Below are 14454 nucleotides of genomic sequence, written 5' to 3' on the forward strand. Positions count from 1 at the left end.
TGGGCATCCAGGGTTTGATCCCCTGCACCCACTTGTGGAATGAGAGACCAACTCTTTTATTTTTTATTATTTATGTGCATGATGTGAGTGGGTGTGCACGTATGAAGGCCAGCGGACAATGCCTGTATGTATGCTCGCACACCAGGAAAGGGCACCGGATCTCGTTACAGATGGTTGTGAACCACCATGTGGTTGCTGGGAATTGAACTCAGGACCTCTGGAAGAGCAGCCAGTGCTTTTCACCTCTGAGCCAGCCCTCCAGCTCAGAGAGACCAACTCTTGCAAACTTTTCTGTGATCTAAAAACTCTGGCTGTGGTGTGCAGGAAACCGGTGTACCTCAAGATCAACTGTCCCATTCTTGAGCATACACCCGAGTGCTGGGGTTAAAGGTGTATGCCACCACCTTCCCATCAGGCCCTCAATCAGTTCTTAGTGGAAGTATGGTTACACGTGCCTATGAGCCCAGCCAATCCTCAGAAAACCAAGAAAAAGACACTGTCCAGTTTGAGCCAACCTAGAGTATGCAGCAAGTTTGAGGCTTGCCTGAGGTACAAAGTGGAATTTTTCCTGATAACAGTTTTGTTGTTTGTTGAAACAGGGTCTCACCCTGGCTGGCCTGGAACTCACAACCTTGAGGTTCAGGATGTCCTTGACCTGGGAGCTGTATCCCTGTCTCTTCCTCTTGAGTACTGAGATAACAAATATGAGTCACTATGCCAGGCATGGAGAAGAAAATTCTTCATGGAATTATTTTTCATAATGGGAAGAAATATTTTTAAATTTAGTTTAGCTGGGTAGTGGTGGTACAGCCCTTTAATCCCAGCATTTGGGAGGCAGAGACAGGCAGGAAGGTCTGGTCTACAAAGAGAGTTCCAGGACAGGCTCCAAATCTACAGAGAAAGCTTGTCTCAAAAAAACAAAAAACAAAATAAAGTTCAGTTTAGGCAGAGGAGGTAGATGGGCATTTCTGGAAAGATTTATTAACCCAGAGTGACTGATATAAAACACAGGGAATGTGTATTGTGATGCGCTTTCTTTGTGACAGGATATTTTAGGTTAGCCTGGAACTCCCCATCCTGCTGAAGGCGACCTGGAATGCCTGATCTTCCTGCCTCCATTGCCCAAGTGTTAGGATTGCAGTGACGTTTCATCTAGTCTCCTTTTATACAGAACTGTCAAAGGAATCCATGGCTTTGAACATACACAGTAACCCCTCTACCAAGGAACAAGAGTGGCAGCTTGTCTCTTGGGATAGTTTTAAGGGAGCCTTGTGTGTATCCTTAAATGGTTCAGTCGGACCTTTGTTAGTGAATATTTAGGCTTGCAATATTTTCTTTATGTTGTTGCTGTACCTTTTTTTCCAGACAGACTTTCTCCATATATCCCTGGCTAACCTAGAATTCACTATGTAGATCAGGCTGGCTCCGAACCTGCCTCTGCCTCCCAAATGCTGAAATTAAATTTGTGTGACGCTATGCCCAGCACACTATTTTGTTCTTAGAAACTGTTCTCATCTGGACATTGTGGCAAACACCTTCTATCCCAGCACTCTGGAAGCAGAGGCAGGGGGTGCTTTGTGAGTTCAAGACCAGCGTGGTCTACAGAGCGAATTCCAGGATGACCAAAGCTGTTACACAAAGAAACCCTGTTTTGAGAGAGAGAGAGAGAGAGAGAGAGAGAGAGAGAGAGAGAGAGAGAGAGAGAGAGAGAGCAAAGAAAGGAAAGAGAGAGAGGAGAGAGAGAAGAGTTTGGTTAATGGGTGCCCTCATCTGGGACCCAGTCACTGAAGGTCATGATGGTGTATATGAACCCAGGGCTTCACTATTTGGTCAATGCCTTGGCTCTGAGTGGCCCCGGTGTGGACCTGATGCACCAGGCTGTCCCATACTCAAGCACCTCTAGGAAGCAGCAGAGGGAGCGAACCACATTCACCAGAAGCCAGCTGGAGGAGCTGGAGGCTCCGTTCTCCAAGACCCAGTACCCGGATGTGTATGCACGCGAGGAGTGGCTCTTAAGATCAACCTGCCTGAGTTCAGGGCCCAGGTCTGGTTCAAGAATCGCAGGGCAAAATGCAGACAGCAGCGACAGCAGCAGAAACAGCAGCAGCAGCAGCCCCCAGGGGGGCAGGCCAAGGCTCGTCCTGCGAAGAGGAAGGCAGGCACATCCCCAAGGCCCTCCACAGATGTTTGTACAGACTCTTGGGCATCTCAGATTCCTACAGCCCATCACTGCCTGGCCCCTCAGGCTCACCTACCGCGGCAGTGGCCACTGTGTCCATTTGGAGTCCAGCTTCAGAGTCTCCTTTGTCTGAGGCCCAGCGAGCTGGGCTAGTGGCCTCAGCACCCTCTCTCACCTCAGCCCCCTATGCCATGACCTATGCTCCTGCCTCTGCTTTTTGTTCTTCCCCCTCAGTTTATGCATCTCCAAGTTCCTATTTCAGTGGGCTGGATCCTTACCTTTCTCCCATGGTGCCCCAGCTGGGAGGTCCAGCTCTCAGCCCCCTTTCAGGCCCCTCTGTAGGGCCATCCCTGGCCCAATCACCCACCTCCTTGTCAGGCCAGAGCTACAGCGCCTACAGCCCTGTGGACAGCCTGGAATTCAAGTACCCCACAGGCACCTGGAAATTCACCTATAACCCCATGGACCCTCTGGACTACAAAGATCAGAGTGCCTGGAAGTTTCAGATCTTGTAGAAGAGGCTACCCATTCCCCCTTCCAGCTAAAGCACACTCTCTGCCTCCTCCAGCTTAGATTCCAGAGAGCATCTCCCAGTAAGGCATCTCCCAGTAAGGGACAGGAGGTAGCAATCCTGCCAAAGGCTGCGGACAATTCACCCTCAAGTTCAATCCAGCCTCAGCTCCATCAGAGAGCCTAGCTCCCATCCAGCCCTACCCCAGTGAGAGAGGCGCCTTCTTCTCCTGAGATAGCCCAGCAGCAAGCAGTCAGTAGCTATTATGTTTGTGATGCCTGTATCTGCTGCTTTCCCCCCAGACTTCAGTGAAGGTGCTGAGAATGTGCTCCAGAGAGGAAGGAAATCTGTTGAAGTTTACCTGGAGAATGTGAGTCAGAACTCACTTAATGTTTTTAGTGCTAGAATGGAAGAAACCGAGGCAGGGGGATTCCTGGGAATTTGAGGACAGCCTGGGCTACAGAGTGAAACCTCTAAATTCACTTGGATATTTTATACAGTTAAAATTAACAAATGTCAGGTTTACATGGTAGATTTAGGGCACTGACTGTTCACTTGACTTATGTGTGTATATATATGACTTATCAGTATCCATGCATATTACAGGCATGTGCCACCGACTGGAGCTATTTTTGTCTTGTCCAAAAATAAAATGCAAAAGAAGCTTAATGTGATTGCTGGGGATGACGGAAAGATGAATAGAATGTTCTAGAATCCAGGGTCATATTGGGGAGGCACCAGTGCTGGGGGTCTGTAGATGTTGAACCTTATCAAGAGGCTGGAAGTCCAATTCATGAACCTACCTGGGTAGAGGTCTTTTAGACATCCATAGAGTATGTCCAATATCCTATTTCATAAGCCAGGAGTGGTGTCACACGCTCGTGTTCTCAACACAGACATGTAGAGGCAGGGGGATTACGAGTTTATGGTCATCCTAGGTTACATGGCAAGTTTGAGGCCAGCCCGGGCTACATAATACCCTCCTTTCCCCCTGCAAACCCTACTTTCCAAGCCACAGGACTGATAAGGCATCGGCCATAGGACAGAGAGGCCAGGGGACCCTCAGTTGATGCTAGCTTCTTTGCTCTTCCCCACATTCTGGCTTCTCGGGTCTCCTTCCAAGGCTACCCAGAGGGAAAATGATTAAAAATGTTGGATCCCACTAAAAAAAAAATAAAATTTCTTTTGTTAGGGGTGGTGACACTTGGGCTCAATCCCAGCATTGGAGGGGCAAGAGGCAGTCTGATCTCTGTGAGTTTGAAGCCAGCCTGGTGGACAGAGCGAATTCCAGAAGAAGGGATGTTACACAGAGAGACCCTGTCTCAAAACAAAAACCAAGATAAGTGAATTAAATAAATTTTAAAAATGATTTCGTTTGTGAGATCGTAATTTAATTTCTTCACATCCAACCTTTCCTCCCTCCAAATTTTCCCACATATGGCTCTTGGCTCTTTCCTGACCCCCCTTTTTCATTGTTTAACACACGCACACATGCACACATGCACACACACACCTATGTATACATGCGTGTATGTGATCTATATTACTGAATACTTAATTACCCCATGCTCAATCTGTGTTCAAGTTTGCTGTCTACCGCCATCTAGTGGCATCAAGTAGCAACTGTTACAGAAATTCACAGTCATGTTCGCGCCTCCAGGAATACCGTTACAGACATGTACACTGATGTACAGACATCAGTGACTTAGAAAACTCACGTGTCCACATGGGCTTAGTCCCACTCACTATTTAGATGGCTTTACCAAGGGGAATGCCCACACGTGTGTATGTAGACACATTACAGAATTGTAAAAAAATTCTAAGTTAAAGCTGAACTCGTTTTGAGTTGTTCAAGTATATTGCAGGCATAAGCTATATCTTTGACTTCTGTGCCTTTTCAAGGTCTTCCAGAATTAAAATGGGACATATCTTGACGGGTTTGTCTAACTAAATCAGTTGTCTTAGAAATCCCCTTTGATGTTTGCTGTTGTTGTTTGTTTTGTTTGCTTGCTCATTTTAGTTTTTTTCGACACAGAGTTTCTCTGTGTACCTGTAGAGCCTGTCCTGGAACTCACTCTAGACCACGCTGTCCTCGGAACTCATGGAGATCTGCCTGTCTGTGATCCCCAAGTGCTGGGATTAAAGGTGTGAGCTATCACCTCCCCGGCTTTGAGAGATATCTTAACTTGCCCCAAATTATGTTTTTAACGATTTATTTGTTTTTGTTTTATGTGTGGTTGTTTGTTATTCTTGCGTGTCTGTGCATCACACTCCTGTGCATGGGGGTAGAAGCTAGAAGAGGGCAGGGGATCCTATTAAATGTGAAGGTCTTGGGAATTGAACCTGGGTCTTCTGCCTTTCTGCCTTTTTTTTTTGTTTGTTTGTTTTTGTTTTTGTTTTTCAACACGGGTGTGTCTTTAGCTTTGGAGGCTGTCCTAAAACTCAAGCACAGAGATTCGCCTACCTCAGCCTCCCAAGTGCTGGGATTAAATGGGTGCAACATCACCGTCCAGCACTTCAAACAAAAATTGAGGAGTATTTTAAAAAGGTCACTGTGGTAGGCATTGCCGTGCAGACTTTTAAATACCAGCACTCAGGAGGAAGGGGTAGGGGCCAAACTGTGGGGTTGAGAGTTTCAAGCCTGAAGCGCTACATAGTGAGACTCAAAACCTTAATAGACTTTATTCCTCCCTTGATTTATGTGCTTATATGCACATGTACTGGCTCCTCTAGAGGTCAGAGGACCAATGGCAGAGATAGGGTCATGGGGCTTGGTGGACAGATTATTAATTTTTTAAAAATAATTTTGTATGTACATTTGAAACAAGTTTGTTTTACATATCAATCCCAGTTCCTGCACCCTCCTGTCCTCCCCTGTTCCCCCCACCAACCCCCATCCCATCCCCTTTCTGCTTCCCAGGGAGGGTGAGGTCTTCCATGCAGAGTCTTCCATGTAGAGTCTTCCTAAGTCTGTCATATCATTTGGAGCAGATCCCAGGCCCTCCCCCATGTGTCTAGGCTGAGGAGTATCCCTCTATGTGGAATGGGCTCCCAAAGTCCATTCCTATACTAAGGATAAATACTGATCCACTACCAGAAGCCCCATAGACTGCCCAGGCCTCCCAACTAACACCACATTCAGGGAATCTGGGTCGGGGTGGATGGTTTTTTTTTAACCAGTGAGCCTTAGAAGGTTTTGAATTTGCAAATTTGCCATAGTATCTATTTCAAATCCTATGCAATCCTGATGTTACGTTCTGCAATTCTGAAACGGAAACACAAGATAAGTTGGTGATAGCCAAATAATTTTATTAGCTGTGAGTCACACACAAACATAGAAAACAATGGTCTCAATAAATTGACAAGAGAACAGTATATATGAATTTAGGGGAAACACACACTATAGTGAAAATCCACTTGATGACATGAGCAATTCATAATACACTAACAATATAAGACATTCCACACACTGTTTCTCAAAATTTACATCCATGAGTATTATTTATGAACCCATTTTTATCTTGAGTTCTAACACTTGGACCTATAATCAGTTTCTAAGCGGTGTTGTGTTGGTTCAGAAGGACATTTAAAATCCATCCTGCTGGGGCCAGAGAGGTGGGTCAGTACATAAGAGCACTGGCTATTCTTCCAGAGGATCTGGGTTCAAGTCCCATCACCTACATGGAGTTCACAACTGCCTGTACCTCCAGCTTCAGGGAATCCAACACTTTCACACAAGCGTACATGCAGGCAAAACAGGACTGCACATTAAATAAACATAAATAATTAAAAATAATTGCAAGGCAGCGGTGGCACACACATTTGATCCCAGCACTTGGGAGGCAGTGGCAGGTAGATCTGAGTTTGAGGCCAGCCTGGTATACGGAGTGAGTTCCAGGACAGCCAGGGATACACAGAGAAACCCTGTCTTAAAAAAAAAAAATAACAAAAGAAACACAATCCCACAAAAAGCACCATCATAGCCTTGTTGGAGAGAATGGTGCATAGCCAGCATCAGGGATGGCGGGGTTTCTATTCTAATATGGGGTTTTTGTTGTTGTTTATTTGTTTTGTTTTGGGATTTTTTTTTTGTTTTTTGTTTTTTTAATTTTTTTGGGGTTTTTTTTGTTTTTTGTGGGTTTTTTTTTAATTTTTTTGTTTTTTTGGTTTTTTTGTTTTGTTTTTTGTTTTTTGAGTTTTTTTTTGTTTGTTTTTTTGTTTTTTGTGGGGTTTTTTTAGTGTTTTTGTTTTTTTGGGTTTTTTGTTTTGTTTTTTATTTTGTTTTGTGGATTTTTAGCTGATATTCTGATATTTCATCTTGACTTTTGTGATTCTTATGGGTAGAATTTAGGATTCTTCCAGAAGGTATGTAAAGCCATTAAGCAATGATGAGAAAAGATCCATAGTTTTCTTTTCATCCTTAGATGTGCTCATCAGCCTGCACTCTGATGCCTTTTTTAACAGCCACTCAAAAATATCATTCCTCATGTAAAAGAAAATGTACCCAGTATGAAGCCGATTCTCCTGAATCAAGGCCTCTGGGATCTCGAACACTTGGACATCACTGTACAGCAGCCATGTCTGCCTTTGAAAGTCGTACACATCGCTTACATAATGGCCCGAGTCTTGGGAGCTTCCAAAATGGCTGACAACACCGACAAGCCTGTAGTTTTGGGGGTCATCTTCCATCCCTTTTAGCTCATCAATAGCATCTGGGTTGTCAATTCCGACAACTTTGATATTTTCAGGATGCCCAGATGCACCCAGGAAATCAACATAATTTCTCTGATCTGCCATCTCTGAAGACATACTCAGGTCCTTCTCTGCATCTTCCTGAGTACCTCCGACACTTTGAGGTGATGCCCGAGAAAGAAATTCCTTCTGGATTCGTTTCCCATGTTGTTGGAAGAACTGTTGGCCTATCTCTTGAGTATCTTCCAGAATCTTTTGTTCTTTGAGATCACAGAAATTATTACATATCTCAATGATAGTATGATGACTTGTATTTCCATACACATTGATTTTCTTGTAGTTTTTAACTTCTGGATTCTCAGGCAGCTTTTGAAGAGTGGTCTCTCTAAGCCCTAGGTCTTGGATGCTGATAGGTTCACAGATGATTGAATCCCATGTTGGTGACACATTTTCACAGAGCATCCATTTTTCTGTCTTCAGTAGTTCTGGATCAATTCTCGAAACACTTTCTAGGCCTATCTGCTGCTGGTCATCACACATTATCTGGAAGTTTTGCACTTCATCATCCTCGTTGGAGCCAACCTGCAGAACTGTGAAATCAATGGACACTGCAGTTGGCTGCATGGATGATATTGACTGGCCAAAGATCTCATGCATCATCCCGTCAGAGACATCTGGGACATCGTAGTCGTCATTGGGGCCCCTACTGGTCAGGGGGAATGGTGGCTTCGTGTTTTCATTGCAGTGAGAAGATACACTGAGATACTTAGAAATCTCCACTGGCTGCTGACTCTTCACCAACATCCTGTTGGAGGTAAAGTGGTAGCGCTTCAGATGAACAATAAGGACCCTGGGGAGCCTCCTCCAGGTGTACCTGAGCACAGAATTCTTGTTCTTGCAATTCTCGCAGTTGTGCTCAATTTTCTCAGGTGTAAAGAAAAGATCCAGAGACTTTTGAATGGATAGAGGGTGATCCTTTGTTCCTTGGTGCAGGTCAACAGAGAGGTAATTGCTCACCTCGGTGTTGATGGTAGCTGCACCACAGCCTTCACAAACAATGGAGCTATGCAGCTCCATTTCAAAATTAGCAGCTACAGGGCAAATGAACCTTTTGCCCATAGCGCCTTCATTTTCCCCCTCAGGATTCCACATGGCATTAATTTTTTCCATGTTCAGCTTCAGCTGCTCTAAACACTGGCTTAAAAATTCATGGGCATCATTCTGCTCATCGCCCAAGAATGTGTCTGCAACTGTCGAAATGGATTTCTTCACGGTCATGAGTAACTGCCCCTTGATCTCCACATCCCGAATGTCTTTCAAGACAAGAAGTTGGCTCAAGGGCTTGATAAGATCATCACAGGAAACATTCTCCCATGGGATACCTTGGGTGAGCAAATCCTTTGCGAAGGTTGGAATCCCAAAGACAGACTGCAAAATGGAATTCATGTAGCAGGTATTCCCTAAGTTGGGGAAGCCTTCACGGTTCAGTTGCTTTGCATAAGTGTCAAGAGGAAACTGGATTTCGTTACATGTTGGTGTCTCCTGGCTAAGCTTTGATCTTTCATCACAGAGTGTTTGTGTCGGAAGAATAGTGTCATCTAGGTTAATCTTCCTGCGAACGTTGGAAATCAATGAATTTTCAAGTTTCCAGTTGTGTTTTTCCTGCTCTCTTGAAGCCATTGGTTTCTCCCCTTTGCCTCTTTTGTTTCGGGGGGTACAGATCTTGTATTTCTTTTGTGGCTCGGGATCATATTCTGTGAGGACTTCCTCACTTATTTCTACACTGGGTGTTGGCATTCTCTTCCTCTTTTTGATCTCTTTCTCTGCTCTCTCTTTCTTAACGTACCTGCTGGTGGATTTGGACATTGAAAGCGGTGCCTTCATGGGGAGCTGCGTCTCCCTTTCTTGTGTATTCAAGGATCCACAAACTGGATCCTGGTACTTCCTGCAAAATGCATGCCCGCTTTCAAGAAAATCATGACTACTGTTGGGCTCATCTAGGTCTTGGGCATCAGACAGATGAGCCAAATCCAGGAATGCCTTCAGTTGTTCAATATCTTCGGAGGATAACTTGTCAATGAGTAAGGAAGTGTCACCTTTTAATGTTAAGTACAGGCAGTGCAATCCCATCTCACAACAACTAACCACTACACCTGCAACATTATTACCCAGCTGAAAAACCCTCTTTCTTTTTTCCAACTTGAAGGAAAACACCATGGTAACCTTCTGTTTTCTTTCCACGATTTCAATGACTGCTTCCTTCCACCGAGAAGCCCGGGTGTGCCTGTTTCGGTTCTTGCTTCGGATTTGGACTAAACCTTGTATCTTTACGGGAGCCATTTTTTCTCTTCGTAAAGAAAACGGTGAGATCTAAAAAACAAACAGGCAAAAACCACAAATACACACAGAGATTGTGAGTTAAATGTTTTTATCATAGTGTTTTTTTTTTTAAACTTTACCTGACCATAATTGGCTTTTAGTCCTCTCTTTTTGCCTTAAGTACAACACAATGGAAAAACTTACAATATTGGTATAATATTGACAATTTTTATTTATAAATTACAATTAATAAAAACTAGAGTTACTTCCTTTTAATAAAAAATGTTTTCCTTATGTGTATGTGTGTACATGTAAGTACAGTGCCCTTAAAATCCAGAAGAGGGCATCAGATTCCCTAGACCTAGCATTACAGGCAGCTTTCAACTACCCTACCTTAGGACTAGAAACTGAGCTCAAGTCCTGTGTAAGAGCAGTGCATGTTCCTAACCATTGAGCCATCTCAACTACATGCTCAAGCACTTGCTCTTAACCACTGAGCTATTGAAGCTGTGCCCATTCTCAGGAAGACACAGCCAGATTTACTTTGCTCTCTTGTTTTCGGTCCCAACGTTGCCTGGGGGATTGCCTAGGTTACATTAATAAGTTTGGAAAGAGCCAGCTTGAAAGTGTGTGGCACTATTCCCTGCTCTGGGGTACCATGTCCATAAGAGTAGAGACACGTGTATGTATGCATGTGTGCATGCATACTCTCTCTGCTCCTAGCTGTGGCTGTTTCAAATTCCTGGGGTTGTGAAATCCCCAGAGCCTGTGACTGTGAACCGAACTAAAACCTTCCTGCCACGATGTTCCTAAGTTTTATTTTCCAGAGTGTTTTATCTTAGAGCGAGAAATGAATACTACAAGTACCTTAGGTAAAAGACGGGAGCAGTGCAGTCTCCTCTGCCCCTCAGATGATGCTGAGACAGTAGAGGTTCTGGTCAAATTCTAGTCTCTTATGCAAATGCAACAGTTAGGAAAGACCAAGCCGATGACGAGTGGTCACCTCTGGTGCTGGCCGTCCAGAAACAGTCCTGCAGTGGTTAAGTGACAAATATCAAGGAGATGTGAGTATATGGTGGGGCTGAAGACACAGGTCAGATGTTAAAGCAGTCAGCATGCACAAGACATCCACCTGAGAGGCAGAGACAGTCAGATCTCTGTGCGTTCAAGTCAGCCTGGTCTACAACGTGAGTCCCAGGACAGGCACCAAAGCTACAGAGAAACCCTGCCCCAAAGCAGAAGGGGGGGCAGTGTACTTCTTGAAGACTTCCAACTACTGTCCTACTCTCTTCCACCATCCTGTCGCCACATAAAGGCCATTCAGCTCTTTCACGGGAGATGCCACTACATGCACTTGAACTCCCAAGGGTTTAGACATTTTCCTTTCCTAGGTTTGTGTTTTGAGACAGGGTTTCTCTGTGTAGCCCTGGATGTCCTCGAACTCACTCTGTAGACAAGGTTGGACTTGAACTCAGAGACTTGCAGGATCTGCCTCCCTGGTGCTGGCATAAAAGGTGTGTGCCACCACTGCCCTGGCATAGATATTCTCATTCCTCACTTCAAGTTCCTCTCTGTAATAAGCTTCATCTATATAACACATACAAGCTATAAAATAAGTCATATGTGTACATGTATGCACATGCCTGAAATGTCAAGAAACATTGGTGGGCTGAGAATCCATACACATCCCAACAAGGACATGATATCAATTGATATTACAGTATTTTTTCTTTTTCTTTTCTTTTAGAAAGGATCTCACCTTATCCATGGCTGACCTCAAACTCATAGACAGCCACCTGCCTCTGCCTCTTGAGTGCTGGGATTAAAGTGCAGGGCAGCGCCATGCCTTGTTTCCTTTATTTTCTAGCCCCTGCTATCTATTCTGTGTTAATTCATGCTCTTTTTCTCTCTCAGTCTAATCTCACTGCATCCTTTCTCCATTTTATGGAGACAGGGTTTTGGTATGTATCCCCGGCCAGCCCAGAACTCACTAAACTAACCAGAATGACCTTGAACTGGGAGGCAATTCTTCTACCTGCCTCCTCCATGATGGGATTACAAGTATGCATTAGCATGCAAAGTCTTTGCCATTTTATTACCTTCAAGTTCTTGTCTTCCTGTTCGTTCTGTAGTGCAGGCTGAAGTTCAGTTACACCAGGAAACACACAGACCTAAGGACAAATAGAGGAGGCATTTAAAACCCCAAATAGACAAGAGCAGAAAAAAAGAACTTTCCCACAACATTACAGGTAGGATTCTAAGACTACAGAAAAATGAATCAATAGTTAATACATCTCCTTGTTATTCAGTCCTGGACATCTTCCACAGTTTGGTGACATCTATAACTAAGGAGTGTCTTCCCATCTTAACCTAGAATAGATAATCCTGGACTTGCCTGGAAGTTTATCTATCTAGTGATTCCCCATGGTTGTGTTCAGAGGCTGTCTCCTACTTGATCCTAGAGTTGGAATATTAACCATCCCAACTCTACATCTGGTCAACTTGACACCCAAACACATTGCTTTGAAACCCTAATTTTCCTTCCCTTGTTTCCATATGGTCAGACACAATTACGCAAAATCCAACTGCAAAGGGTCTGTAGCCTTTAACAATTCCAATGCTGTCTAAAAGCCCAAAGTGCAAGCTGACCACCCAATTAAATGCTTTCCTTTGTAAAAATTGACATGGCCCAGCTAAACACTGAGCCAAACTCCTGGAATCCAGTTGCAGAGAGGGAGGGGGGATAAGAAAAGGAGCTAAGACCACAGAAACCCACAGTCATCTGACCTGAACAAGGGGAAGCTCATGAACACCCAGAATGATAGCTGGGAAACCATCATTGGACCGACTTAGACCAGCTGAACATGGGTCTCAGTTAGAAGGCCTGGGCAGTCTAAGGGACCTCAGACAGTGGAACCAGGATGTATCCCTGGTGCATGAAAGGACTTTGGGAGCACATTCCCCATGAGGCAGGAGAGAGGGCCTAGTCCCTACTCCAAATGACTTGACAGATTTTGATGATTCCCTCCTGGAAGGCATCACCCTCCCTGTGGAATGGGGGGATGGGAGGGGTGTTGGGGGGTATGGGAGGGAGAATGGGAGGGAAAGGGAACTGGGATCGATGTAAAATAAGAAAAAAATAATAAATTGACAAATTGCTTCTAATTCAAAGGCTTCTGAAGAGCAGGAAGAACAGAGATGGGCATAAAGAGAAAGCCTAGATAGTGGGAGAAAATTGTTGCCAGCCATTTCCCTGCCAAGAAAAAAAATGGAACCACATTGTTGGCACACATCTTTAATCCCAGCACTTGTGAGGCAGAGGCAGGTGGATGTCAATGAATCCAAGGCCAGCCCCATCTACAAAGCAAGTTCCAGAACTTCCTCAGGGGTAACAAAGAGAAACCCTGTCTCACAAAAGCAAAAACCAGCAGCAGCAACAACAACAAAACCCACATAATATATATTAAAATGAAAACTAAAAAAGCAGAACTACAGTATGACCCTGATATAGCTCTGGGTGTCTGTCTGAAAGAATCGATGTCAGGGTACAACTTGGGGCCTAACACCTATGCATTACCAAAGAAAACAATTCAACTACAGGGGGATGGATAAACAGAGCACACATACAAATGAATGCATGTGAACACAAGGAGCCTAGTTCAGCCAAAAAGAACAAAATTACATTATTTGTATGAAATGGAAATCAGTATAAGCAAAAATAAGCCAGGTTCCAAAAGACAAATATTTCATTTTCTCCCTCACTTGAGGAATCTAGATTTTTTTGTTGTTGTTGTTAAATGGGGGCTTTAAACTAGAGGAGAGACTCCCAAGGGAGACGGAGGGAGGACCTTGCTGGAACAGAGGAGGCAGATGAATGGTGGGTTTTGTTTTGTTTTAAGTGCACATGAAGTGCGGAGAGGAAATGGTGGGGAGGATGGGGAGGGATCGGAGGTAAGGGAAACTGGTCTGGATTTTATAGAAATGTGTTCCATGCTTGTGTGGGGTCCTCAACAGTAAAAAGATAAATGTGGGGGAAATGAAAGGTCACAATGAAACCCATTACTTTCTATAAATACATACTAACTTAAAACATTATTCTCTGAGTCCCCTCCCTCCATTCAATTTTTTCCTTCCTTCCTTCCTAACTTCCTCCAAGACAAGATCTCTTTATATAGTCCTGGCTGTCTTGGAAACACCTATGTAGACCAGGCTTGCCTTGAAGTCATGGAGATGGGTTTCCTGTGACCCCCAATGCTAGACTAATAATGTGGGTCAGTGAATTTCTTCTTCCTTCCTTCCTGCCTTCCTTCCTTCCTTCCTTCCTTCCTTCCTTCCTTCCTTCCTTTCTTTCTTTCTTTTTCCAGACACAGGTTTCTCTTTAGCTTTGGAACGTATCCTAGAACTCACTCTGTAGCCCATGCTGGCCTCGAACTCACAGAGATCGCCCTATCTCTGCCTCCCAAGTGCTAGGATTAAAGGCTTGTGGCACCAAGGCTGGGCACGCTGAATTTCTTAATTTCTTGCCTTCATCTGTTAAGTACAGACATCACAGTTGTCTCAAATATTGCAACAAAGGATGTACGCTCTACAGGGTTGGATTAGGCCCAGTTATGAATGTGCATCCCAGGGAAGAAATCCAGGGCGTTGTGCATTTTGGGGAGGAAATCTATTAATTGAGCTCCATTCCAAGCTCTTCCCTTTAATTTTTAAGAGAAGTTCTCATGTAGCATAGGCTGTTCTAGAACTTGCTACA

At 44.3% G+C, this 14454-nt stretch overlaps 2 protein-coding genes across 2 annotated transcripts; one reads left to right on the forward strand and one right to left on the reverse strand.

Annotated features, from left to right (window-relative positions):
• Nucleotides 1-1766: 1766 nt before the first annotated feature.
• LOC127239008 (cone-rod homeobox protein-like) lies at nt 1767-2694 on the forward strand. The gene is given in 3 exon segments (XM_051207804.1): nt 1767-2004; nt 2007-2195; nt 2198-2694. Coding segments are annotated over 3 exon segments (897 nt in total). The 5' UTR covers nt 1767-1793.
• A 4282-nt stretch (nt 2695-6976) lies between these two features.
• LOC127238970 (ubiquitin carboxyl-terminal hydrolase 29) lies at nt 6977-9752 on the reverse strand. The gene has a single exon (XM_051207763.1). The coding sequence runs from the start codon at nt 9720-9722 to the stop codon at nt 7038-7040; it is 2685 nt and encodes an 894-aa protein (XP_051063720.1). The 5' UTR covers nt 9723-9752; the 3' UTR covers nt 6977-7037.
• Nucleotides 9753-14454: the final 4702 nt, after the last annotated feature.

Source organism: Phodopus roborovskii, unplaced genomic scaffold (genome assembly GCF_943737965.1).
Source record: "Phodopus roborovskii unplaced genomic scaffold, PHOROB, whole genome shotgun sequence".
Lineage (NCBI taxonomy): Eukaryota > Metazoa > Chordata > Mammalia > Rodentia > Cricetidae > Phodopus > Phodopus roborovskii.